Here is a 27,226-nt window from a genome sequence, read left to right as displayed (position 1 = left end):
TGGAGCCCCAGTAAGCAACTCTCAACACAAGTTAAGTCGGATGAACCAACAGTCCAGGTGAAGATTGCGCTGATTTAGGTACAAAATGTCTCTGTTAGTGAGCAGTCCCAGAACATAGCGAGAACATCTGTCGGGGAATGATATTTGCATGATATTGGCGCATTCCGATGATGTCATGAGCGAGAACTTGTGGAGCCGGGACGGGGTCAGGTAAGCTGTATGCATTGCGCAAAACTTTGTGTGGATGTTCATGTGCTTTCTGGCACTCCTTTGGGATCAAGGGGCATCCCACCTCATGTTTGCACTTCTGTCTGAGTATTAATAATGGCTCTGTGGTCCAGTCCGGGATAGCTTTGGCATTCTAGGAGATGAATCTCCATCCAGAGGACTTGAGATAGTGGGTGCACAGGGGGTTTAGAGGTCGTAATTGTCCAGATGCTCTCAATTTCTGATCACTGGCCTGTGTGTCAGGAACTGACCCATTGTGAGGCCGAAATGCTCCGAGAGTAAATCAGAGGGGATCCGGGAGAACAGTAGGCCTAACGGCTATGGTGGTGGACCTCAAATCTGGGGAACCGGGTTTGAGTCTCGGCAAGGACATCCTGTGATTCTGGGCAAATCCCTTAATCTCCCCATGCCTAACAAAAAAATAAACAATGGGTTTTCATGTAATGCAACTGGTGTTCGTGGAAAGCGCTCTGATACCCGATACCTTCCGGTCAAGTTCACGCAATATAAAACTCCGTAAAAAAAAATATAATAAGTCCGGCACCATCCTGGAACAAGTCGCCTATGGCACTAATCCCTGAATACTCTCAGCCCTGCCCGTCCGGTTCTGCGGCACTTCTAAACGTACATAGGCTTGTCAGAAGGATCCCCGTCCTGTATGGCGTCACGGAGGGAATGACTGCAGGGCCCTGTGGTAGCAGCTGTTGGCAGTACAAATCAAGTTATTGGAAGTCTTGGATAAGACTGATTTCTGGAGAAATAGTTCACGAGCAGTAGTCAGGGCACTTTTCCCGTTCCCTACTCACACCTCAGACAGATTGAGGCAGACCAACCAAATAGCTGACCATTGGAGCTGCACTCCCAGATAGTAATGTTCAAATATGGTGGGCCCCCAGACCTCCCTGATTAGTGGAAAGTTGCTGCTTAACCTTCCTCTGTTCAAAATCAAGTCACTGAGCATAGCGCCCAGACTGCGCACTATGCCACAATGTATTGGGATTCGCAAGATGGCAAAGTAATATAGGTGTCATGGTAACATCACCAACTTGGATGTATCTAAATTCTTTTCTCCTTGCCTCACTAAAAATGGCCATATGCTCTCATTCTTAAGAATCTATCACTCAACCTCTGGAAAAATTTCTCGATAAGGCAGCCACTAGAAATTTCTAGGGAAACATAATTTGCTCCCAGGTGCTTCATCCCAGCAGTCTAGGACATCTTCGTGTTTACAGCATTGAAACAGGAACATTAAAGGTGGATATGACACCTTCAGAACAACTCGCACTCCTAGAGATTTCTGCTGTCTTTCATACCATAGATTTTCAGACCCCATAAGCTATACTGTATTTGCATCTTTCACACATTTCTTAATTATTTCAACTCTTTCCTATTTGATACCAGGTTGTTTAAATAGAGTCCTTCAGGATATACACCAACTACTTGGAGTGTTCCTTAAGGTTCCATACTTTTTCCATGGTGTTTAACCTACACATTGAGCCTCTTAACCGATACACCCACAATACCTCTATTTACCACAAACCTTTGCCATCCAACCAAATGGAGTGCTGCAGAACGTGTCCATACACCATCCAACCTTGGATATGTCATCAATTTGAAGCACACCCAAAGTTGTGCTCATCAGCTGGAATTTGTTTCAAGTCTTTACCCGTTCCCAGATTCTATTATGAACTTGGCATATCACCCCGCCCTCCCTCCCCTTCTGCCAAGTCCCTCAGTTTTGACATTCTTGCCAACATTTCAAGTGGGAAATATATCCCGGATAATATGCTATCAACTGAACTTTTTTCGGCACAGTACCGACCATTTCTTATACCGCATAACTTGCAGTCCACCTGACCCACAATCACAAAGTAACACTGCTCACTGGTCTTCATGACACACAGCTGGCACCATTGATAGCAGCCCTGCATGGAGCCACCCAAGTAAAGAACATATATTTAACGAAATCATCCCACCTTATGAGATCTCCACTATCTTCCTCTACCAGCCTACACAAAATTCAGAACCTACTGCATGATTATGACACTGGCTCTTAGTCCCCGTCGGGACTTAGAGACAGTGTCAGCACAAGTCGTGCCGAACCTGTGACCATGCAGGCCAAGCGACTCTCAGCACGCCCGAGGAGGCGCATTTGATTTCGGATAAGGTACTTAAAGACCTATTCGAATTCTAGATGAATTATCTTTAGAATTTAACCCTGACTTGAGGTTATCTAACCTCCCCCCCCATTTTTTACTGTAAATAATAGGTCCTGATGAAAGCCGACTTGACCCCCTGAGAGCAACTCACGGCTGAAACATGTCGACCTTATTTTGGACATAACTAAGTGCTGAAACTTCTTTACCGAGTTTCCTACGCACAATTAACTTTTTTAACAAGGCATTCTTTCCAGTACCAATAAAAGTTTCCCAACACTGGTCAATAGAAGCCTTTTTAACTGCACAAAAACCCCTCCCCCCCCTCTTTTTTCTTTTATTACTAAATGACTACTGTACTAACCAGTGGTTTACCTCTGGGTGGAGGAAGCACACAATTAAACCCAATGATGATGCTGTCACGTCGCTAACAACAAGGTGGAGAACCAAGATATACCGCCTATCGAGCCTTGGTACGTGAATGAGGGTTTTTTATCGGCACCGGAACCGAATAAGAAAACAAAACCCTGGTTACTCAGGACTAGTGATCCCTTCCCCCTTTGATTTTTTGACATTAGCAACTAAGGAAGCTGAAAGGGTCACAGAAAATGTCCTTCTCCCCCCTTATGATAGAAAGTAGTTATTTTACTAGTTGCAATTAAATGACAAAAAAAGTTATACATGAGTGACAGCCACATCAGACCTCAGCATTACAGACTACTTGAGACATTGTATTCGTCCTACAATAATTTATTTTAAGACTGTTCTAAGTTTTACGTGTGCAGGTGCCTTTATTCAATTTACAAATCCAACACATTCTTCTCATAACAAACCAAAGTGATTTGGTTTTCAGGAATGTGGTAGTAAGAAAGAGAAACATCAACAGGGATGGATGGTAGTCCAATACAAGTCATAAAGTCATTATCCTGTTAGGGTTCAGACAGAGGTTTCAGTAATTTATACCTGAGCTCAACCCCTGGTAGATATGAGACAGAGTAGACAGGCCTAACTTAGAGAAAATATGTTAAGAATTTATAAGTACCAAACCAGTTAAAAAGTTTTGTTTAAAACACAATAAAATAGAATCCACTCGAGTTTATAAAAATAGAGACAATTTAATAAACAAAAGAACCCCAAAATTTCGAAACTCCAGGAATGAGAACCAGAAAAATTAATTTTTGAAGATTTAAGAGAAAAAGCACCAAGAAAATGAAAAGTTTAAAATAGAAAGTGCTGCTAGTGTGTGACCAGGACTCAGGCGCAGTTTCAGGCTGACCGCGATGGAGAACAGATCAGATACACCAAGCTGGTTAGTTTTGGACAAAGATTTTACCTTCTGACTTAATTTCTGAACTAGAAGTCAAAATCCTCATGTGGGGCAAGGCTGTAGGCTGAAATCAGGCAAAGTCCCATCAAAGTCAGATAGACGTTGAGCAAGTTCCCACAGAGGCCATTGTTTTTGGTTGTAAAAAGCTCAGAGAGGGAAAAGTTAAAATGTGTGTGTAGGGACGTTCTCTCATCAGATGGATACTTTACGTGCTTCCACATGGTCATGATTTCAACCTTTGGGACTTGGGGGCAGATGTATCAAGCATTTGCGACTCGCAAAGGCCGAAATGTAGGCCTTTGCGAATCGCAAAAGGTCTTTTTGCATGTTTTGGCATGCATCAAAAATTCGCAAAATAAGAGATAGCAAAAATTTGCGATTCCTTATTTTGCCATAGCATTTAAGGAATCGCAATTTTGCAATTCCTTAAATGCTATGTATGTAGTATTTTTGAATTGCGATTAATGTTTAAGAATTCGCAAATTACCATCAAGTTGTAGTTGATGGTAATTTGCGAAGTCTTTCAAAAATGCACAATTTAGCATTTTTGATGGTGGCATGTGACGCACACACATGCCCATAGTACATGTATGTGCGCCATATGCACACACATGTACATTTCAGGGGTGCAGCAGGGTGTCTTTGAGACACCCCTGCACCCTTAAAATAATTCTCAAATTGCGATTAGCGAATTGTGAATTCGCAATTTGAAAATTACTTCACAATCATTCCTATGGGCCTCCTGGCCCATAGGAATGCATGGGAAATTATTCCTTATTTGCGAATTCGCAAAATGCGAATTCTCAAATAAGGAAGATTAAGGAATCGCAAAAAAATAGTGATTTTTTGCATACATTCCATTGTGCGAATTCTAAATAGCGATTCCTTAAAAATCACTATTTAGGAATCGCAAAATGGAATCTTGATACATCTGCCCCTTGGTCTCTTTTTTGGATCTCACATTCTTCCAGGAGTGCAAGGCAGGAGGCTGCTCCGGGAAGGTCACACCAAACTCAGTTAGGCATTCTGCATTTATAGAGTGCACAGCTGTTTCAGGTGCCCCAGCACTAGATTACAAAACTGGACCCAAGAACAGAAAGGAACTTAATCCCTGTCAAAAAGCTAGGTATTCAGTTACGACCATAACCAGATTGTTTTTCTCCAGATGCAGCAATGCCACAGGTAGCTCATTCCGGGCTTAAGAAACTAAAACCATATAAGAACGGCCTCCTCTGGTTTTCAAGTGAAACTGGGAACATTTTAAAAGTAAAGTATCGTCTGAGAGCAAAATGAGGGCCAGGAGATAATAACTGAGTTTATTGCATAGATTACTAGGGGCCTTCAAATGAAAATCCGAAATGCAATTAGTAAGGCTTTGTAGGTCATTTGTTTTTTGTAATGGGAAGCCAGTATAGCACGTTTAGCTCAGAGCAAACTGATTGAACTTTAGGCAAATCCAAAATCAGCCTAGCTGGTGTATTCTGCACAATTTGTAACCGATTAAGCAAATCGAGAGGAAGATCCAAATAAAGTGCGTTGGCATTATCCAATCTCAAGGTGATAGCTACATGCACAATAGTTTTCAGTGAGTCTACAGGAACACTTTTGAGTGTCTTCTTCAGTGCCCTTAAGATGGAAAAGCATAACCCTGCCGCAGAAAATATTTGATGGGTGAAAGCAAGAGTATTATCAAATTTGACTCCTAAATTCCTTGCCATTACCATAGGAGGTGGAGGGAATCCCAATTCCTCCAGGTACCAGTCATTGGGCCATGCATTAGCAGAGTAACCGAAGAGTAAAATCTCCATCTTGGAAGTGTTGCACTCTAAACAATTCCTGCTCATCCAGTTAATTACCTCTAGGCTGCATTTCTTAAACCAAGCTGGCTCAGCCAACTCCTACTTTCCAGACGAGAAGATAAGCTGGGTCTCATTGGCTTATGAAATTACTTTAATTTAAAGTTTTTCTGCAATATGTGCTAAAGGCATCATATAGACATCAAACAATGTGGGGCTCAGCAAAGATCCCTGGGGAATGCCATATTTCAATACTTTAGGTGCTGAAAAGAAAGGTTCCAGGTACACCACTTGCTCTCTGTCCGATAGAAACTATTGAATCTAACTAAGTGCTGTACTGCCAGTTCCCAGATCTGCTAGTCTGGTTAGTAATATCTATTGGGTGATTTTATCAAAGGCCACTGGCAGTATGAGAGAGGCCATCAGGCCCTGATCCAGGCAGATTGGATACCTCCAATAAGGCTTTTTCTGTACTATAAATGGAGCGAAAACCCGATTGTAATGGAGTAAATTATTTGCCACCAGATATGTATTTAGTTGCCAATTTACCAATTTTTCCAGCACTGCCAGACACTCGCTAACCAATGGGCAAAAAATTACCCACGTTTACAACACATCCTGTTTGCCTTACTGCAAACTATCCCAGAGTGCACTAGTGTAGGGGAATCCAAGATAGCACAGGCCTTCTAACCTTGGAGGAAGCTTGTGTGCCATTCAGGGGTATGTTCTGGGAAATGACTAGTCCTTTCCTTTTAAACTACACAAAACTGGTTATGGGACCAACCCCCCTCCGACTGGGCTGGTGTCCAGTTGGCTACTCTTGGCCTGTAGTGCAAAGGCTTCTGTCTCTTTCAAGCTAATGACGTTATTGGAACCTCCTCAACTGCTCTTCCAGGGCTGATAAATATCCCACTCTCTACCCATCAGGGCATCCTTTCCCCAGGCCTAAGCCATTTCTCTGCTCTAGAACTTATTGAGATCCAGCACTAACAGAGTTGCTGCTGTCAGACTAATGCAAAAGTAGCCTCCAACAGCTTCAGGCAGGGAAATTTACTTTTTCAAAATTACTTATCTAAATATTTATTAAAAATATTATTTTGTACGTGCGGACTTCCAAAAAATGACTGAAAGGGTATCCCAAGTGGAGGTGGTCACGAAATCTCTTGTAGAAGACACGTCAGAACTACAAATAGCCATGGAACGCATGGAGAAAGTCACAAAGACCCTACAGGATAAGCTGGACGACCAGGAAGGGCGTTCCCGAAGGAATAATGTACGCATCCTTGGACTTCCAGAATCGGAAGGGAAGGGGGCTATGGACCTCTACGTTGAGGATCTCATAACGGCCAAACTACAACCCAAAGGACTTTCCCGCTTCTTTTCAGTGGAAAGAGCGCACAGGGTTCCGGGCGGAGCACCTAAGCCAGGAGCGGCACCGCGACCAGTGCTGGCCAGACTCTTCAACTTTAGAGACAGGGACGCAATCCTACAGGCAGCGAGGGTCTCCCCACCTGTGAAGATTCAGAACGCAACCTTGTCCTTCTTCCCGGACTACACGGCGGAGGTGGCCAGACGCCGCAAATCCTTCACGGAGGTGAAAATAGCGCTACGAGACAGAGAACTGCCATACTCCATGCTATTTCCCGGCAAGCTACGGATAGTGGCAGATGGAAAGACATGGTTCTTTGACACGCCAGAAGCGGCCCAGGACTGGCTAGAGGGTTGGAGGCAAGTGGGACAGCGTCACCGTCCTTACAAGGATCGGACTAATCATCGTAATGGCACGCAAACGGGCGGCCAGGCCGGCAGCCCGACTCATCAGGATGGCACGGAGGCAGTGGAATCCGACTCTACTCAATACCCGCAAGACTCTGGGCGACCGGCGCCGGTCTGAGAACAAACTATATATCGAATGACCTAAGTGTGCCGCAATGGACCTTGGACCTGGTGCAGCTGAGTAGGGTGGGCGCAGTTAGTACCTAAGGGGGACTCACCAACCCCACAAGCAAGTATGATAGTTGGGGAAGGACTAAAGCACTCTGCGATGTTGGGGACACGGGCGGGGTTTAGTCCGTGGAGCAGGGGAGCAGGGTGGGGGGATGGGAGCACAGTTTTATTGTTCACGTTTCTATTCATGGTCATCACTCACTTCACACGTAATACTGCCACTCTAGATATCGGCATACTCCTATGCCTCATCAGGAAAGGCAACGGCTGCACAGCATCTATCGACACATTGCTCATGACACGGCCCCGACGACTCCATGGCCGACCCACTTCAAGCCACACCCACTGAGGCTACCCCGGTAACGGTAGGGGTGCCCCCTTTGCGCATGCTAACATGGAACGGCAGAGGCCTAGGGGACAAGATAAAAAGGGGCCTGGTCATGCAGGCCATCAAACGTCAGAGCCCGGATGTGGTTCTGCTCCAAGAAACACACCTTACAGGTACGACATGCAAAGCGCTTGACAGGCGCGGATACACTATGGCGACGCATGCAGACTTCACCTCTGGGTCCAGGGGGACAGGGATACTACTAAAAAAAACATTGCCCTTTATACTCACTCATCGCGCGACGGATGACCAGGGACGCTTCGCAGCGATACATGGCCAGTGGGAAGGCAGGCCCCTTAATATAGTATCAGTATACATTCCCCCGGCACTTCACTCCGTGGCGCTACCTGCACTGGGTAAATTCCTTATAGATCTCCCTGAGGGTGACACAATCATAGGGGGTGACCTAAATGCAATAATAGACCCTGCACTGGACGCCTTTCCCATCAGAACCAGCTCAAGAGGGACTGCGTCACTCCCTGACTTCTTAGAAGCATTGGGCATTATGGATATATGGCGACATCTACACCCGACAGCGACTCAATACACTTTTTACTCCGCCGTGCACAACAGCCTATCTCGCATAGACTACTTTTTGTTCCTGGGGGTGGGAATGGGCTCTGTAGACAACATTGACATCCTACCCAGAGGTATATCTGACCACTCGCCGATTGTTCTCACTCTCACTACTAGAGAACGAAAATGCGCTAGGATCTACCCAGTTTACCCCAATTATTTAAAAATCCCTAAAATAAGGAAGAAATTGAAACTAGCGACGACACACTATTTTGCTGAAAACACCGGGACGGTGGCTTCACCGTCAATCCTCTGGGAAGCTTACAAGACCGTCCTTAGGGGGACTGCAATAGCGGCCATTACGGGACACAAACGAGACTCCCAGAAGGAACTTACAGAACTGGAATTAGCACTCCACGACGCAAGCACTGCACATATGGTAGACCCCTCCCCAGCTGCGACACACACACTACAACTACGGCAACAACAGCACCAAGCCCACCTCAAAACGACAGTGCGGGGCTACATCGCAAGCACAACACATAGAATTTATGACGTGGGCGACAAAGCAGGAAAAATGCTGGCATGGTTGGATAAGAGAGGGGGAGGCGCAAGAGGTATTCAGAGACTGTATACGGCCGAGAACTAACGCACCCGGAAGACATTGTACACACTCTAGCAACCCATTTTCAGAACATTTACACCCCAGACCGCATCGTCACAGCGCATATGGCGGCACTCTCACTGGCAGACATTACCATTCCCAGCATAACGCCAGAGACGGTGCAAGACTTAGAGGCAGATCCGTCAGAGGATGAAATTCAACTAGCGATACAATCACTACAATCAGGCAAAGCATTGGGTCCTAATGGACTGCCTGTGGAATGGTATAAATCAATGGCATCAGATCTCAGTAGACACCTACTTAACATGTATATGGAGAGTAGGGAGAAGGCGGAATTACCGCTGGATCAACGCACGGCCACAATAGTAGCTATACCTAAGCCGGGCAAACCCCCAACCGAATGCACCTCATATCGCCCGATATCATTACTTAATGTGGAAGCCAAGGTGCTGGCTAAACTTCTGGCCAACCGTCTGATACCACACCTGGGAACCCTGATCCACCCCGACCAATCAGGCTTTATGCCCCATCGAAGTACGGCGCTAAATCTCCGGAGGGTTCATGGAGTACTAGCCCGTTCACACCTCCTCCTAGAGCAGGCTGTGATTCTCTCCTTTGACGCAAAAATGGCTTTTGACCTGGTCGAATGGGAATACCTCTTCGAGGTGCTGACACGTATGGGCTGTGGGCCGAAATTTATAGCCTGGATACGACTACTCTACACAAAACCAGTGGCACAGGTAGTGGCTAATGGACACATCTCCCCGGTGTTCCCATTGGGCAGAGGGACCAGACAGGGATGCCCTTTATCACCCCTACTCTTTGCGTTAGTACTCGAACCCTTAACGATCTTGATCAGGACAACGCCCCTATTTAGAGGTATTAAATGGGAAGAGGGATGGGAAGACAAAATTTCCCTATATGCGGATGACATGCTCATATACATGGTAGACCCTGATGACGGCATCCCAGCCCTGTTGGAAATATGCAACACACATGGGAAATCATCGGGCTATACCCTGAACTGGTCGAAATCGGTGATATATACATTAAAAGGTCCGGCACCAAGATTGCGAGAAGACTGCCCCCTGGCGGCACCGACGACCTCCTTCAAATACCTAGGCATTGTCATCACACATTCTGAAGCGGATTTCTTCGCTAACAACCTCAAACCACTGCCCCTCACCCTCCTGGGGAGGGCAGCCTTATATAAGATGATGGCTCTTCCCCGGTTTCTATACATATTAGAAAACACCCCGTATCCTGTCCCACAGCGATACTTCAAACAAATTGCAGCGTTAGTCTCCAACCTACTCTGGAACAATGGCCCAGCGCGTATAGCATATGACAAATTGGTGAAAAGTTGGTATGAGGGAGGGATTGCGCTACCCAATATTCAGCTATATTACTGGGCAGCCCAACTCAAAATAATTAACCAATGGCTCCACACCCCGAGTGACGACCCAGCATACAGGGCAGACTGGTCACAATTAGGGACGGACTGCATGCTCTTGGCACTGTATAATAAAACGCAACTCAAACATCTGCGGGGTCCGACACAGCACACGGTGGCCCTCTGGCATATAGCACAGGCAAGACTGGGCTGGAAAGGAAGAATCACCAAAATGACACCATTATGGGACACAAGATCGCTGGGGAACCTTAGAGGGTGTGCAGGATTTACACAGTGGGACTCTATAGGTATCTCTACGGTGGGGGACCTCTGGGACAAAAACACGGTAATACCGTTCCCACAACTCCAGCAACAATACGGACTCGGACCCACGGAAACATTCAGGTACATACAAATTAGACACGCACTACTCCAGGCAATCCCAACGGGCTCTGATCTGCCGGAATCCTCTCCACTTGAGGACAGACTATTGACAGACTTCATGCAACAGAGCGCGACCTCCCTCACATACAAAAAACTGATCAACAACTTAGAGGACCCCACACTGAAACTTAAAGGCAGATGGGAAGGAGACATAGGTGTGACGGATGAATCGGAATGGAACGAAGCTTTGGCCTCCCCGAGAGAAGTAGGCATCTCGGCAAAGTTCAGGCTGGTGCAATAAAAAATTTTGCACCGCATATATTACACCAGGACACTACTCCACAAGATCCATAGAGCGCCCCATCCCTTTTGCTTGAGAGGCTTCGGGGAGGAGGGAACACTATTTCATACACTATGGGACTGCCCACACATACAGGAATTCTGGAGGCAAATCATGCGCACAATCTCCCAAACACTCAAGATTTCCATTTTACCAGAACCACGTAAGTGCCTTTTGAACATCTGGGACCCAAATGACCTAGATAGGTATGGAATAATTTGGACTACGCTAGCCATGACAGTGGCTAAGCGTGATATCGCGCAGAAATGGGGGGCGCCAGATTTGCCCACTGCGAGCAGATGGGCTAAAAACATGGATGTCCTGATGGTCACGGAGAGGACTGTGTATGTCCTTCGAGCTTCCCCCCGCAAATGGAATAAGGTGTGGACAGCGTGGAATGTCTACAGGGGTGAGATATGCGAGCCCTTACCAGAGGGAGACGACCTGGACTCTGAGGGGGAGGAGGAGTAACGATTGGGGTTGAGGAAGTCCGCTTACTCGTGCTGCACGCAGCAACGTATTGAAATAACTTACCTATGAGAAGACAATGGGGCAGAGGGACCTGATGTTAGGAGAGGGAGTATGAAACGTACATAAAAGTGATGACCTAAGTTTGGGGAAGAGGGGGGGAAATGTCTCTTGGAGTTTTAAGAGAGACACTAAGTTAAGCAACAATTGACGGGAAATCGTTGATATATTCTATTAATCTAGGTAAGAAACTACGGAAGAGCATATATAAACTGTAAAAGGAAAGACATGAGCAATAAATGCAAACTAGATAATGTCGTATAAGATTTCAAGAATGCACTGTACATGTATGAAAATGCCAGCTTGAATGTATCGCAATAACTGTATACTGAACCTGCATGTTAATAAAAGTTTTTTTTTAAAAACCAAAAAAAATATATATTATTTTGCTGTTAGGTTGAAATGTTAATAAATATTTAAAAAGATGGCCTCTTTTCTAGCTGGTCCCAAACCCGAGATAGCAGAATTCATATTTTAATCTGTTCTCAAATTTTCCCATTGGACAAGCAGAGCATTACACAGGGTATCTAATTTGTGGAGACTTGTCGCTGATAGGACGGTAACAATAAAATTATACATGTTTCACTTTTACATATCATGCACACTAACTTCTAAGCTGCAAGGCCTACATTGGGCGAACTTATTCATATTTTAAAGTAAGACCTAGTCCCTTTCAAAAGGTTTATTTTGATAGTATGGGCTGCAGGTTTAAACTGCAGCCATCAGGCTATAATGATAGGTCAGAAGCACTAGCGGGTGACACAATAAGTACTGCAGTCCACAGGTGACATTTACATTTCCATGCCATGGGTGTAGATTCTACTCCATATACTATTTCCTTATGCAAGAGTTGAAGACCGTTTCAACATGTTTTTGGCGTCAGAGCACATACTCTGGGGACTGGACTACATGGTGTTCGATAGGAGATTAGACTTGGGCTGAAGTAAAATGTTTTTGTTCCAATCCATGTTACCTAAGTAGCAAAACAGTCAAAAATGTTTTCATTTTTGCACCAGTGAAGTGTGATGCCAAATCTGTGGTTAGTTAGGTCACCATGCATGATTCTGAATGAGCTGTCAGGGGCAGGAGACTTTGAGGGCTAATCACTAAAGTAAATTTACACATAAGTACCTCTATATGTGCGAATGCATTCTTACACTTTGTAGCAACTTTACTAGTTTTGGTTATTCATCATTTCCTAAGTGTAGACGTGCATGTCTCTAACCCCTGAATTCAGGGGGTGGAGCGTAATTTACAAGTGTAAAGTTACTACTAGTTACTACTAATAATTTTTCACACGTTGGAGGAGGTCTCTGCCACCCGGGACGCAGATCTCCCTATGGTAAAGTATAGGCAAATTGTAAAACTTGTATTAAACTTTAAAAGAATTAGTAAAATAATTTGGTACTTATTAATGTAAATACATATTATGTTTATTTGTAATATAGAACTAAATAAAAAAACGTTTATTAAATATTTAATTCATTTAAATATATTAAAATAAAATTCCTTGCTGTAAGATTCTGTAGAAAAAAACACAACTAAAGTAAAATGTTTATATTTTTGTATTTTGTACTGAAAGTTGCAAATGGTTATGTATGACATTAAACTAAATTTACTAAATTCCTTTTTTATAAAGTTGCAATTATTTGTAAAATAAATTAACGTTTTTCTAAATAATGTATTATATATATATATATATGTATGTCTTTTTTAAATGTAATTAATTTTATATGAATATATATATATATATATATATTCCATAAATATCCAAGTTAGACGCGCACTCAGAGGTAAAGTGTACACAGTGTCGCTTTATTTGCTGTTACCCGTTTCGGAAGCCAAAACTCCCTTGCTCACACAGCAAGCCATTAGCTTTCCACCAGTTACATACACACTGCGTGATAGCCATAGAAACAGGACTGTACATATTCCATTTTGGCTGACATCTTTGAGTGTACATGTTCTACACTGTTCCTGTACACATAATGTCTCCTTTTACACAACCACTTATCCATAAAAGCGGTTAAGTACATTTCATAATTAATAATTAAATTAATTAAATCACATTTCATTCGCCACAGTGGCTGATTGTGCAGTTACTGTTTCTAAAACCCCTCTTCTTTCGCCTAGTGGCTTAATTAGGGTTTAATGTCTCTGGTTAAAGCTTTATCTCTAAAAACAAAAAAAGTGCCAAAACGTGAACTATAAGTGAAGGAATTGTCTACTTAGTGAAGAAGTCTTCTACTCTATTTTCCCGTGAATCTTCTGGGTGACAGGCTCAATTTCTCGTGAAGTGCACGTGATCCCTAACGATATCATCTTGGTTTTGCCTGTTAGAGTAAAACAAAAATTAAAATTACAATCTTATTCTCATTAAAAACATATACACATTTCCAGCATAGATTTTCTTAACCAACATTACTTCCTTGTGACAGACATGCAAAAGTTCTTACATTTTATAGGTACAGGATTCATACTTTTCACTTATATTTCATGAATCATATAGATGAACTACTAGTTCCTCATGATCATTGTGCCCATTCGGTTGTCGTGTTTCTAGTTCTAGAATCCATTTTGATTCTTTTTTCCTCAACTGCATCTCTCTGTTACCCCCTCTCTGATTTTGCCTCACCTGTTCAATTGCAAAGTATGTTAACAAGTTGCAATTTGATCTGTGATGTTGCGAGAAATGTCTTGCGACTGGGTATTGAGGGTCCTGGTTTGTAATTGCCCTTAGATGTTGCATCACCCTATTCTTGGCCATTACTGTTGTGCTCCCCACATATCTTTTCTTACACGGGCATTCAAGTACGTATACCACATGTGTAGAGCTGCACGTAAGGAATTGTGTTATCTTTCTTTTGGTCTTTCCATGAGGGAGATCGAAATCTTTTCTCATAGGGCTATACTTGCAGGCTTTGCAATGCCCGCATGGAAAGAAACCTGCAAGATTGTGTTGGTTCCTATCCTTGTAGTCCGTGATGTCTCCCTTCGTGAGTATGTCCCTCAGACTGTGACTTTTCCTGTAGGTAATGGCTGGTCTAGTGTTTAACTCAGGGCCAATGATAGGATCACTTTTAAGGATGTTCCAATTTTTTGCAATTATTTTCCTTACTTTGTGAGACCCTCTATTAAATGTTAGAATTACCCTGGTTGTTTCATTCCCTTGGTCTTCCCTCTCTTTTGTTATTAAGGTGCTTTCCCTTGTTACATTCTCCATCTTTGCCAGGGCTCTATCTAGAACCCACTTGGGGTAACCCCTTTCTTTGAATCTCTGTATCATATTTCCACTTTCTTGCTTGTACTCTTCCGTGCTAGAACAATTTCTCCTTGCTCTTAGTAGTTCCCCATAGGGGATACTCCATTTTAAGGTGTCGGGGTGACTACTAAGAGCATGGAGGACACTATTGCCTGCTGTTTCCTTCCTGAACAATTTTGTTCTTAAACGGTCACCTTCTGCTCTTACTTCTACGTCTAAATATTCAACCTTGTGTCTGTCCTTTTGATGAGTAAGTTTTATATTATACTCATTGGTGTTCAAGAGTTTTACAAATTCATCCGCTTCTGCATCATTTCCACTCCACACTACAAACAGGTCATCTATATACCTTAGCCATACTATGACTCTCTCAAATGCCTGTCTGTACTGGGGGTCATTTTGTATCTCCTCTTCCCACTTGCCCAGGAACAAATTCGCAAAGCTCGGCGCAAAGCTCGTACCCATACAAGTTCCAGTTGTTTGCTTGTACAGTTCACCATTAAACATAAATACATTATTCTCCAAACATATTCTTATCATTTCCCTTAGCATCCTTGTATGCTCTAGGTACATTATGTTTCGTTTTTTTAAATAATGCATGCAAGCGTCTATACCATGGTCATGTTCAATGACTGTGTACAATGACTTTACATCCATTGTTATTAGCATATAATCAGCTTTCCAGTTTATGGTGTCAATCTTTTTTAGAAAATCTTGGGTATCCTTCACAAAGGAGGGCAGTTCTTTAACATGTTCCTGGAGGAAGAACTCAACATATTTAGACACATTTTCATACACGCTACCTATGGATGACACTATGGGTCTCCCTGGTGGTGTAAGTGGGTTCTTATGGATTTTGGGAAGAAAATAGATTATTGGCAATTTGGGATAATCTTTTTTCAAGAAAGTAAACTCCTCCCAAGTCAGGAGACCCTCCTCCTGCCATTTACTCAGGTTAGACCACATAGTTAGGATGTTATTTGTATATGTACCACCATTACCAAACTATTACTGTAAAAGTAATGGTGGTACATATAAAAATAACATCCTAACTATGTGGTCTAACCTGAGTAAATGGCAGGAGGAGGGTCTCCTGACTTGGGAGGAGTTTACTTTCTTGAAAAAAGATTATCCCAAATTGCCAATAATCTATTTTCTTCCCAAAATCCATAAGAACCCACTTACACCACCAGGGAGACCCATAGTGTCATCCATAGGTAGCGTGTATGAAAATGTGTCTAAATATGTTGAGTTCTTCCTCCAGGAACATGTTAAAGAACTGCCCTCCTTTGTGAAGGATACCCAAGATTTTCTAAAAAAGATTGACACCATAAACTGGAAAGCTGATTATATGCTAATAACAATGGATGTAAATTCATTGTACACAGTCATTGAACATGACCATGGTATAGACGCTTGCATGCATTATTTAAAAAAACGAAACATAATGTACCTAGAGCATACAAGGATGCTAAGGGAAATGATAAGAATATGTTTGGAGAATAATGTATTTATGTTTAATGGTGAACTGTACAAGCAAACAACTGGAACTTGTATGGGTACGAGCTTTGCGCCGAGCTTTGCAAATTTGTTCCTGGGCAAGTGGGAAGAGGAGATACAAAATGACCCCCAGTACAGACAGGCATTTGAGAGAGTCATAGTATGGCTAAGGTATATAGATGACCTGTTTGTAGTGTGGAGTGGAAATGATGCAGAAGCGGATGAATTTGTAAAACTCTTGAACACCAATGAGTATAATATAAAACTTACTCATCAAAAGGACAGACACAAGGTTGAATATTTAGACGTAGAAGTAAGAGCAGAAGGTGACCGTTTAAGAACAAAATTGTTCAGGAAGGAAACAGCAGGCAATAGTGTCCTCCATGCTCTTAGTAGTCACCCCGACACCTTAAAATGGAGTATCCCCTATGGGGAACTACTAAGAGCAAGGAGAAATTGTTCTAGCACGGAAGAGTACAAGCAAGAAAGTGGAAATATGATACAGAGATTCAAAGAAAGGGGTTACCCCAAGTGGGTTCTAGATAGAGCCCTGGCAAAGATGGAGAATGTAACAAGGGAAAGCACCTTAATAACAAAAGAGAGGGAAGACCAAGGGAATGAAACAACCAGGGTAATTCTAACATTTAATAGAGGGTCTCACAAAGTAAGGAAAATAATTGCAAAAAATTGGAACATCCTTAAAAGTGATCCTATCATTGGCCCTGAGTTAAACACTAGACCAGCCATTACCTACAGGAAAAGTCACAGTCTGAGGGACATACTCACGAAGGGAGACATCACGGACTACAAGGATAGGAACCAACACAATCTTGCAGGTTTCTTTCCATGCGGGCATTGCAAAGCCTGCAAGTATAGCCCTATGAGAAAAGATTTCGATCTCCCTCATGGAAAGACCAAAAAAAAGATAACACAATTCCTTACGTGCAGCTCTACACATGTGGTATACGTACTTGAATGCCCGTGTAAGAAAAGATATGTGGGGAGCACAACAGTAATGGCCAAGAATAGGGTGATGCAACATCTAAGGGCAATTACAAACCAGGACCCTCAATACCCAGTCGCAAGACATTTCTCGCAACATCACAGATCAAATTGCAACTTGTTAACATACTTTGCAATTGAACAGGTGAGGCAAAATCAGAGAGGGGGTAACAGAGAGATGCAGTTGAGGAAAAAAGAATCAAAATGGATTCTAGAACTAGAAACACGACAACCGAATGGGCACAATGATCATGAGGAACTAGTAGTTCATCTATATGATTCATGAAATATAAGTGAAAAGTATGAATCCTGTACCTATAAAATGTAAGAACTTTTGCATGTCTGTCACAAGGAAGTAATGTTGGTTAAGAAAATCTATGCTGGAAATGTGTATATGTTTTTAATGAGAATAAGATTGTAATTTTAATTTTTGTTTTACTCTAACACGCAAAACCAAGATGATATCGTTAGGGATCACGTGCACTTCACGAGAAATTGAGCCTGTCACCCAGAAGATTCACGGGAAAATAGAGTAGAAGACTTCTTCACTAAGTAGACAATTCCTTCACTTATAGTTCACGTTTTGGCACTTTTTTTGTTTTTAGAGATAAAGCTTTAACCAGAGACATTAAACCCTAATTAAGCCACTAGGCGAAAGAAGAGGGGTTTTAGAAACAGTAACTGCACAATCAGCCACTGTGGCGAATGAAATGTGATTTAATTAATTTAATTATTAATTATGAAATGTACTTAACCGCTTTTATGGATAAGTGGTTGTGTAAAAGGAGACATTATGTGTACAGGAACAGTGTAGAACATGTACACTCAAAGATGTCAGCCAAAATGGAATATGTACAGTCCTGTTTCTATGGCTATCACGCAGTGTGTATGTAACTGGTGGAAAGCTAATGGCTTGCTGTGTGAGCAAGGGAGTTTTGGCTTCCGAAACGCGTAACAGCAAATAAAGCGACACTGTGTACACTTTACCTCTGAGTGCGCGTCTAACTTGGATATTTATGGAAAGTAACTGACTGGCGGGGCTCTGCCAGCCGTAAACGCGCCACCAGACTGTGGGAGGTTCCGCCGTGAAAGAGCCGTGGAAAGTAAGCATATATATATATATATATATATATATAATGGAATAAATTAATATATTTTAACTTTATTTCCCATGCGATTCTATCTTGAGCTCTTACCTTCATTATTTTCAAACTGAGGGTGTTGCAGTGGTAGTGGTTAGCCATGTGTGGTTCTGGACTTACTCCAGGTTTGAGCTGGAGTACATTTATGTCTGTTTTGGGTCCTTTCAGGCAGTAATAAATATTGCAGTGCAGTTTGTGAATAGCAATGGGCTTACTCTTTTGTGAGTGAATGCGTGTCCCTCCCTGTAGCCCTCTTTAGCCCTCCATAGAGCTCTCCTTACTCTCCCTTAAACTCTACCGCTTTGTAGTCAGCATTCCTCATTTTCCAGCAGCCACTGCCCCGTCCCTTCCACATCTACTATTAAAATGTAGGCAGACATGTGCGGTGGTCTTCGCAGTCGGAGTGAAAAGTAGCACTAAATTGAAAAGTGGCTCTGCACACCTAGTTACTAATGTAGTAGAGTATAGTAGACCAAAGGTAATTCATTTTTTAGGAAAATATGCGTGCATCCACCAAATGAGAGATGTGGCCCCAAATCTCTCTGTGTATTGAAATGCCAAAGGAAGGCTGTGGATAACCACAACCTGAGTGGAGCACTGCCACAGACTAAAATTGTCTCAAAAAGCTAAACAAATTAATCCAAAGATACTCATATGCTCTATGGCATGTTCATTTATCATACCATAATCAATCTTACATTACATGCATAATATATGAGATGTCAATCAATAAATGTTTGAGAATGTGCACTTAATTACAATGCATACATAAACTTTAAAGTATAATTATATGTTCAACATCAAACCACATATAAATGAGTTAATACATTCAGCAGATTATAAAGAAACAATCCCAATGCATTTCGGGTTCAGAAATTAACCTTTCGTCAGGGTATGAATGTTATAAGCACGTTGAAGCTTTAATTTTATGGCTACGTCCTCCGCAGGAACCTACAACACAATGAAGTCTCAATGTAACAAACACAATACAGTTTTCAACAAAGTGAAATAGAATTTGCACGCTAAGAAGTGATTGAAAAATATCATAAAAGTGCAAGAAGGCTTGTGCAGTAGAAAGAATCTCCAATGTGTGAAAATGTGACTTTAAAGAGAAAACAAGTGGCAATGGTGTATTGCTCAAGAGCAAAAGTCGCAACTCCTTGCGTTAAAATCCATAAGGTGCACTCAATTAATCATCGATGAACCAACTGAAACTTCCAATGTGTTGTGAAGAAATAAATATCAATGAGAATATTGAAAAATAAGAAGTGTAACCAAATAATCAGTTTCTTACCCTCCAAAGAGCTGCCAAATGTATAACTGTGAACAGATTCAATGGCAACCTTAGTACCTAATTGCAACGACATAAGTAACATAAAAGCCAAGGAGTAAGTGTTTCTCTTACCCATCAGTCAGTGGTAATGCGGCTACTCCTCTGTGTGCCTTAAACTGCTCATGATATGATATGTCCTGCATTCAATAAATAATCAATAACCAAAAGCTCTCAAAGATTCAGGAGAACTATCATTTGTCTCATAGGTAAAAGTAAAGAGATCCTCACCGAGTGAAAAGTAGCACACAGGAAAGATAGGAGAGGCATGGCGCGTCCTTCTGCGGATAAGTTAGTGAATAGCATTTTATAGTACTTGAGTAGTACTACTGTAGCGCTCTACACCACTATGAAATGCAGTTTGTAAATAGGTCCCTTCATATTTTGGAATGGTGAGGCTGGTCAGCACTTTTGAAGTTGGGGTGGGACACCAAGGACTGTGTTGACATAAGTGCCTTGAGGAATCTGTACATATGGGGGCGTATTACAGTAAGTGCCCTGGGCGTTTGCGCCCTCTTTGCCCGCCTAAGTGGTACATTGGTATTACAGAAGGGAGCTGCGCTACCTTTAGAGGAAATTCCTTTGCCTCTGCACCCGCGCCATATTACAGGCACGTGCACAGAGGCAAAGAAGGTCTCAGGGGGTACACTCAAGTGTACCACTTGAGCAGCCCTCTGGAGAAGGGCAGGGCCGGACTGGGAACCACAACCGGCCCTGGCAAAGTGCCCGGCCTCCCCACCCACCACCCCCTTCCCCACTCTGTGGGGTTGGAGGTGCCACCGAACTCTTTGCCGGGGGCGGTTTTTGGCCGATTTTGGCACAGGGCCGATTTTGCAGCTACGCTGCAAAAACGGCCCTGTAAGTAAAACGGCCCCCATGGGCCCAAAACCGGCCCCCACCCGTGCGGCGCATCGGGGGATTGCCCGGTGCCTGCTATGGCCAGTCCAATCCCCTAGCAGGCAGGTGCAGTCACTGATGCACCCGCCTGCAAGGGGAATCTCTAATCCCCTTCAAAAGTGCTGGCGGGTTACCACCTGCACTGTGAAAACTCTAAGCGGCTGCTCGCGGCTGCCTGGGGCAGTTCATTCATCGTAATAGGGCGCATGTTCATTGTTTTTGCCGGTGCACCTTTTAGAAGGTGCGTCCGGCGCAAACAATGAAAACAATGAAAATGTGTAATACAACCCAATGTCCTGTTTTTGTGCGTCAAGGCTGCAGACGCTGGCCAGCGCTTCTGTAATACAACTTGCGCTAGCACACATATTGCACCCACGCTATTTCAATGGTTTGATCCTTCATTTCCACAGGGCTTCTCTTTACCTGCGTTGCATTACGCACACAGGCTCAGGAGCAAACATTAACTCCTAATTCTCAAATGCAAGAAAAATCCTCATTGTCGCTTTTAAAATACTATTTAGTAGTAATGTATTTCGGAATCATCAACGCTACTTTTTTTGCATATTTGAATAATAATATTAATAATAATACACTTGAATGTTTTGCCTCCTAGGAAAGCGCTGTATGGGACTGGTGGATCTGGACCGCGCCTGGGCCGCAGAGGCACGCGGCTACTCCGCCCAGGTGATCTCCATGGAGCCGGAGACCTGCTCTCCGAAGAACAACCTGATCGTGGGAGCCCCCTCCGAAGCCGAGGCGTCGCATCCGATGCAATAAACAAGGCCGTCCGTGATCAAAGCCACGTGGCGCCTGGGACGAATGGAGCATAACTGGGAAGCGGACGGGGGACATCTTGAACCCATCGCCTTCAGATGACACACGCAACAAGTGATGGCTCGGAGCGGGGCTGCCTGCGGAGCGCCACTAATCCTGCGAGCAACGCGTGACAGCCACTGCTGGGCGCGCGCATGGGATGACAGCACAGACGGCGTTGGTTACGCTTAGATTTATGTTAAGGAGGACATTTGTATACATACCTTTGACAAAAATGAAAGGCCGTGTGACACCTGAAATTATTCTAAATAATAATTATTGATGATAGCACTCTTGGAGTTAATGAGTTATTATATGCAGGAAGAAGGCTTCACGCAGACAGGTTTCAGGACATTGTGTCACGGTTAGAAATGTATACTTGGTTATGCTTCTCAATTCCACTTGATGGTGTTAGCTTAGAATAAAAGCTACCCATTGTCCACGCGACCCTTTCACTGCTCCAGTGAAGCGGAGTAAAAGGCTGTTTTTCCTAACGGACAAATGTACCCTTAATATTTTGTGATGTGCCGCTTTTTTATTTTTCCTTAGAAATCACAGTTTTTTAAGTCCTGAGTTTACACCATTGAGTTGTGGTATCTTGTCCATACCCTATTTAGAAAGTATGTAATTTTTCAAACTTTCATGATTTTTTAACGTGAAATATGTAGTCTTTTTTTTATTTCACACCCTTTTTACTGCATTCAGTGACATGGCTGTACTAGGAAGAAACATAAATGTTGAAATCAGCCACATGCTGCATCACACCAGTGAGTGTTGCAAGCAAGCCTGGCCCTCTTCAGTGAGCTTTAGTGATGTGCCCTGTACCAAAGACAATTTTAGCAAAATAAATGGGCCCAAACAGTGCAAATTGCAACACAATGTTTCAAATATACTGGGTAAATGTTTTTAGGACGGTCTTATGGCAGCCCTTCCTGTCTTAAAAGCAGTGCCCTAGTACATAGCCTCCCAGGAAAATGCCAGCCCTCCCCTTTTTAGGGATTGAACAGCGATATAAACTACTTCAAGCCCATAATCAATTGTCGAAGTGTGCTTACTCTTCCTACCCCTGTTTCTGTGTGACTGGCCCTGGTTATCAACTTGGCAACTGGACACCCAGCAGGGACCATAGTTTAAGTTTCTCTTTGACATTTGACTGCCCCCATTTCTGACTCTTTACCGAATCGTGTAACTTTTAATCATGTAAAATAAACTTCATGTGTTGTCTTTTATCTTTTTCATGGTTGTGATAGGCTTTTTGCCTTAGTTTCAGTATTGCAGGCTATTTATTTGTTGAACCAGAAAGAGGCGTGCTGCTGTGACAGAACCCTGAGCTGTTTTGATCTTACCCAGTGGAGTATAGGGTGAGTATTTATTTTTTCAGTTAATGGGTCCTAGATTTCAATGACTTAAGGTTTTAAAAAATTGAAGTAGTTCCATCCATCACTTTTATGCTAGGATAGTATATATCCTCTCTGCATACCTTTGAACTCTATTTGACACGTCTGGACTGTTTCAGCCAATGTGCGTTTCAATTTATCTAATGTAAAATTATGATGGAATATGCACGGGGGCTTTCTGACAACTGTGAAGGAAAATAAGGTGAGAAACACATTCACTAGTAGAAGCTCTGGCATAGGTCTCGCTCCGCAAAAGCATCCTGTACTATTGTTCCCTATAGCTGGACAAAAACAAGCTCTTATGGAGGGATAGGTGTAAAATCACCTAAAGATTGCTTCTCAACGGATCTAATCTCTCCCAGCAAATAAACCTCATCCTTTCCTGGCCACTCCAAGACCATTCATTTAGTGAATATCCCTTTGTGTCCACTGAAGTGCTGTAAAAATGCCAGCACTTTGTTTAATTGATCCATTTAATGTCACCCAAAGTTGATGCTAATTCCACAGTTTTAGAATCTGTCTCTTTTATAAAGCCGTGCCTGTCTTCACTAGACTGTGCTCACATTACGAAGAAGGTAGACTCCCTCCAGGATCCAGCCAACCAGCACAACCACATCACCTTTAATGTTGTGTTCCGTATACATTGTAAACCCCATGGCCACCCCTATGGGTTTCATGGAGTTGAATGGAATGTGTGTAACTGTTATACAGTGAAGAGTAAACGATTACATTTTGCAAAGAGCCTTGCTTTCAACTGTTTTCTGAAGCTTATGTAATCAGAGACACCCTGTAACTGTGGAGAAAGGTTGTTTCAGATACTAGGGTTTAGAACAAAAACAGCGCTTTGCCCCCTTGCGTTACCTATGCTAAATGGCAGCTGTAAGGAGGAGGAAGACCGGAGGCTGAAGGTGGTGTCAAGAGAGATATTGAGGGAGCATGTCCTCCTTGAAGTTTGGGCACCTGACTTTTATTTCTGATGAACAACAGACAGAAACTTAATATGAATCCTGGAAGACATTAGAAGCCAGTGCGGGGTATGCAGGGTGGGAGCTTCTGGCTTAGATCGGTGAAATGGTATGGTGAGCAAAAAAACTATTGTTGTAGGCCCAGACAACTGGGGGTGAATGTTTGACAGTATTCAGCATTTTGTTCATCATCTTTTTGTGTTTCTACAGTCACCCCAAGTGGAAAGGATATGCCCAGACGTGGGTCCCGTGCCGACTATGGCATTAGAATCTGAAAGAGACACGTTAGTGATAGATTCTTTACCTTAGAATTACCCCCTGGTGTCAGACTGGATCCTGAAAGTTTTCGTCAGCAATACCCCTGCGCGTCGGAAGGTGGCTTCGTAGGCGTCATGATCACCAGGATGACGTTGCAGCAGCTACTTAGATGCCGCCCTAGCGCCCTAGTCAGTTCTTTCTTTTTCTGCGCCAGCAAGTGCAGATCCGGAGAGAGCGGTACCCCCAGTCAATTTTTGACTGAGTTTTTGGGGACTTTTGTCGCTGTCTTTTTTTGAGTCCTTGACTCCTGGTGTATAGGGCTGCCCGGTTTCAAGTCTTGCGAGGTTTGTCCCCGCAAGATGTCGGTGACTGACCCGCACCGTGAGTGTTTCTACTGCCTGGGGCGCGACCAGGACCTGGTGTCTTGCCGCAACTGCCGGGCCATGGCTCCGAAAACTTTGCGGGAGCGGTCCCGATGGTTGCTTGAGGCCTGGGAGTCGGCTCCGCACCGTTCAAGGTCCTGGTCCCGTGGGAGGTCGAGGGACCGGTCGCGGAGCCGTCACCATCGTTCAACGAAGTCTTTGCGCTCGGGGTAAGGTAAGATAAAGCACAAGAAGTTGAAGAAGCAATGTCGCTCTTCGCCTTCCCCTAGCCTGTCACGTGACACGGCTCAGGATGTGGGTGGTGCCTCCCCCGTGGCTCCGCCGGGGCCTACGCAGTCGCCGTCGGCCTACCCGCCCTTCCCGTGTTCGCCGTTGACTCCGGCCCAGCTGCAGGAATTTCTGTCAGCCATGGCCCTCCTCTTTGACCTGTATGGCCCCGCCAGTGCGACTTCGAGTTCCGCGGGTCGACTGGGGGTCCTCGTCCCTCTTTGTCTGCGGCCCCTACATCGTCGACGGCTCCGGCCTCGGCCCCGCAAGACCCCCTGTATCTATTCTTGGATCCCAGCCGATGTCGGTTGACCTCGTCCGACGTCCACTGACATCGAAGCCTACGCCACCGGCGTCGGCCGGCTCCCCGGCCGATGTCGTCCTAGGCTTCCACCCTGACATGGAGACGTGCCAGACTGGTGTTGATTGACGCCGATTCCAACGGGGAATTTTTATCCCTATCTCCATCCTCCTCCATCTTTCCCACCTGCCCAGCAGATTATGGAGGATGGAGATAACTGGGAGGGGTCTGAAGACCCTCTTGCAGCCCAATGCCAGTTAGACCCGGAATGGGCAGAGGATTTGGGGAATGCTGGTGATCTGGAATTCTCACCAGAACCTGTGAACCTCTCCTTCTACCGTGGCTATAGAGGAGGGTAGTACTTATTCCATGTTGTTGCGTAGGGCAGCAGAAGCTCTCCACCTCGAGCTCCCTACAGTGGCCGTTAGGACTAACCTCCTGACAGAAGTGCTTCGGTCGGCAGCTTCCTGTGCGGAGCCGCTGCTGCCCTTTAATGATGCACTTTCAGACATCCTCTTGGGCACCTGGTCCAGGCCCAACACAGGGGCTCCTGTGGATAGGAACGTGGCCCGACGCCATCGCCCAAGCGATCCCATTTTCCTCACCCTACCCCTGAGAGATTCGTTGTCCAAGCCTCTGCGTCCCCAAGCGCATTCCCTTCCGCACCTCTGGACAGGGAATCCAAGAAACTGGAGCAGTTTGGGAAGAAGATTTTTTCTTACGCCAGTTCAGGGCTGCGGTCTGTGAACACTGCTTGCCGCTTGGGCCGTTATTCCCACTCTGTGTGGGATACGGTTGCGCAGGTGCTGCCTCAGTATCTGGAGGAGGACCAGACGGTGCTCTCCCAAGCTATTGCTGAAAGGAGAGATGCAGCCAAGTTCACGATTCGTTGTTGCCTTGACACCGCCAAATCGCTGGGCAGAGCGGTTTCCACAACAGTGGCGCTCCGCCGTCACGCCTGGCTGAGGACGACTGGTTTCTCAGGGGATGTCCAGAACACTCTTATGGACATGCTTTTGATGGCACTTGCCTTTTTGGCGACAAGGCAGATAGTGCGTTGGAGCGCTTTAAGGACTCGTGGGCTGCGGCCAAGTCCCTGGGCCTTTCGGCCACACGCACTCCTTCGGCTTCTGCATTTCGCTCCTTTCGTGGCCAAGGAAGGTGCGCCCAAACACGTTTGTTTCACAACAACAGTCTCTGCGCGGATGTGGGACCCGCAAGGTGGGTCATGGGGCTAGCGAGAGGGTCAGTCCACCACCTCCCCTGCCACCACTGCCTCCAAACCTTCCTAGTCCTGTGTTTCAGGCCCACTAAACGCCAGTTGGTGGCAGGATTTGCCATCACCTCCCCTATTGGCGCACCATCACTGTGGGCAGGTGGGTTTTACAGATTGTCCGAAGGGGCTACTCCCTTTCCTCCAAGACCACCCCACCAGTATTGACACCTCAGTACCACCGCATGTCGGGGGATCACTTGGCACTTCTCCAGCAGGAAGTTTCGGCCCTCTTGGCCAAGGGGGCCATCGAGTGCGTTCCAACACCAGAAGTAGGTTGTGGTTGTTACTCCCACTACTTCTTGGTTCCAAAGAAGGACAAGGGCCTGCGTCCTTCTTAGACCTTCAGAACGTTATTTGCTTCCTCCGGAAGGAGAAGTTCAAGATGCTCACACTTGCTCAGGACTTGTCTGCCCTGAATCCTTAAGACTGGATGGTAGCGTTGGACTTGCAGGACGCTTATTTTCATATCCCCGTCCTGCCAGCCCACCGGCGTTACCTGCGGTTCACGGTAGGCCACAAGCACTTTCAGTTCACTGTGCTCCCTTTTGGCATTACCAGCGCCCCTCAGGTGTTCACGAAAAAGTAATGGCGGTGGTCGCAGCTCATCTGCGCAGATCAGGGGTTTCAGTCTTCCCTATCTCGACGACTGGTTGTTAAAGGCGGGCTCACCCCAGGCAGTCGTCTCCCACCTCCAGACTACAGCCGACCTCCTGCATTTGCTGGGTTCCTCCATTAACGTGCCGAAGTCACACCTGATTCCCTCTCAGAAGCTCCTCTTTGTCGGAGCGGTTCTTGACACTGCACA

The 27,226-nt window shown here is 44.6% G+C and overlaps 1 protein-coding gene across 1 annotated transcript in view; it reads left to right on the top strand.

The window, feature by feature from the left end:
• The window catches only part of GSTCD (glutathione S-transferase C-terminal domain containing), a 991,325-nt gene extending 968,522 nt beyond the window's left edge, over positions 1-22,803 (top strand). Inside the window, exon 12 of the mRNA XM_086962035.1 lies at positions 21,375-22,803. Within this exon, the coding sequence (XP_086818161.1) occupies positions 21,375-21,538 (164 nt within the window). The 3' untranslated portion in view covers positions 21,539-22,803. The remainder of the gene's footprint in view (positions 1-21,374) is intronic.
• Positions 22,804-27,226: the final 4,423 nt, after the last annotated feature.

This window comes from Lissotriton vulgaris, chromosome 3_1 (assembly GCF_964263255.1).
Source record: "Lissotriton vulgaris chromosome 3_1, aLisVul1.2, whole genome shotgun sequence".
In the NCBI taxonomy this organism is placed as follows: domain Eukaryota; kingdom Metazoa; phylum Chordata; class Amphibia; order Caudata; family Salamandridae; genus Lissotriton; species Lissotriton vulgaris.
The sequence above is the reverse complement of the archived record's forward strand: the minus strand, read 5'-3'. Positions and strand labels throughout refer to the sequence as shown.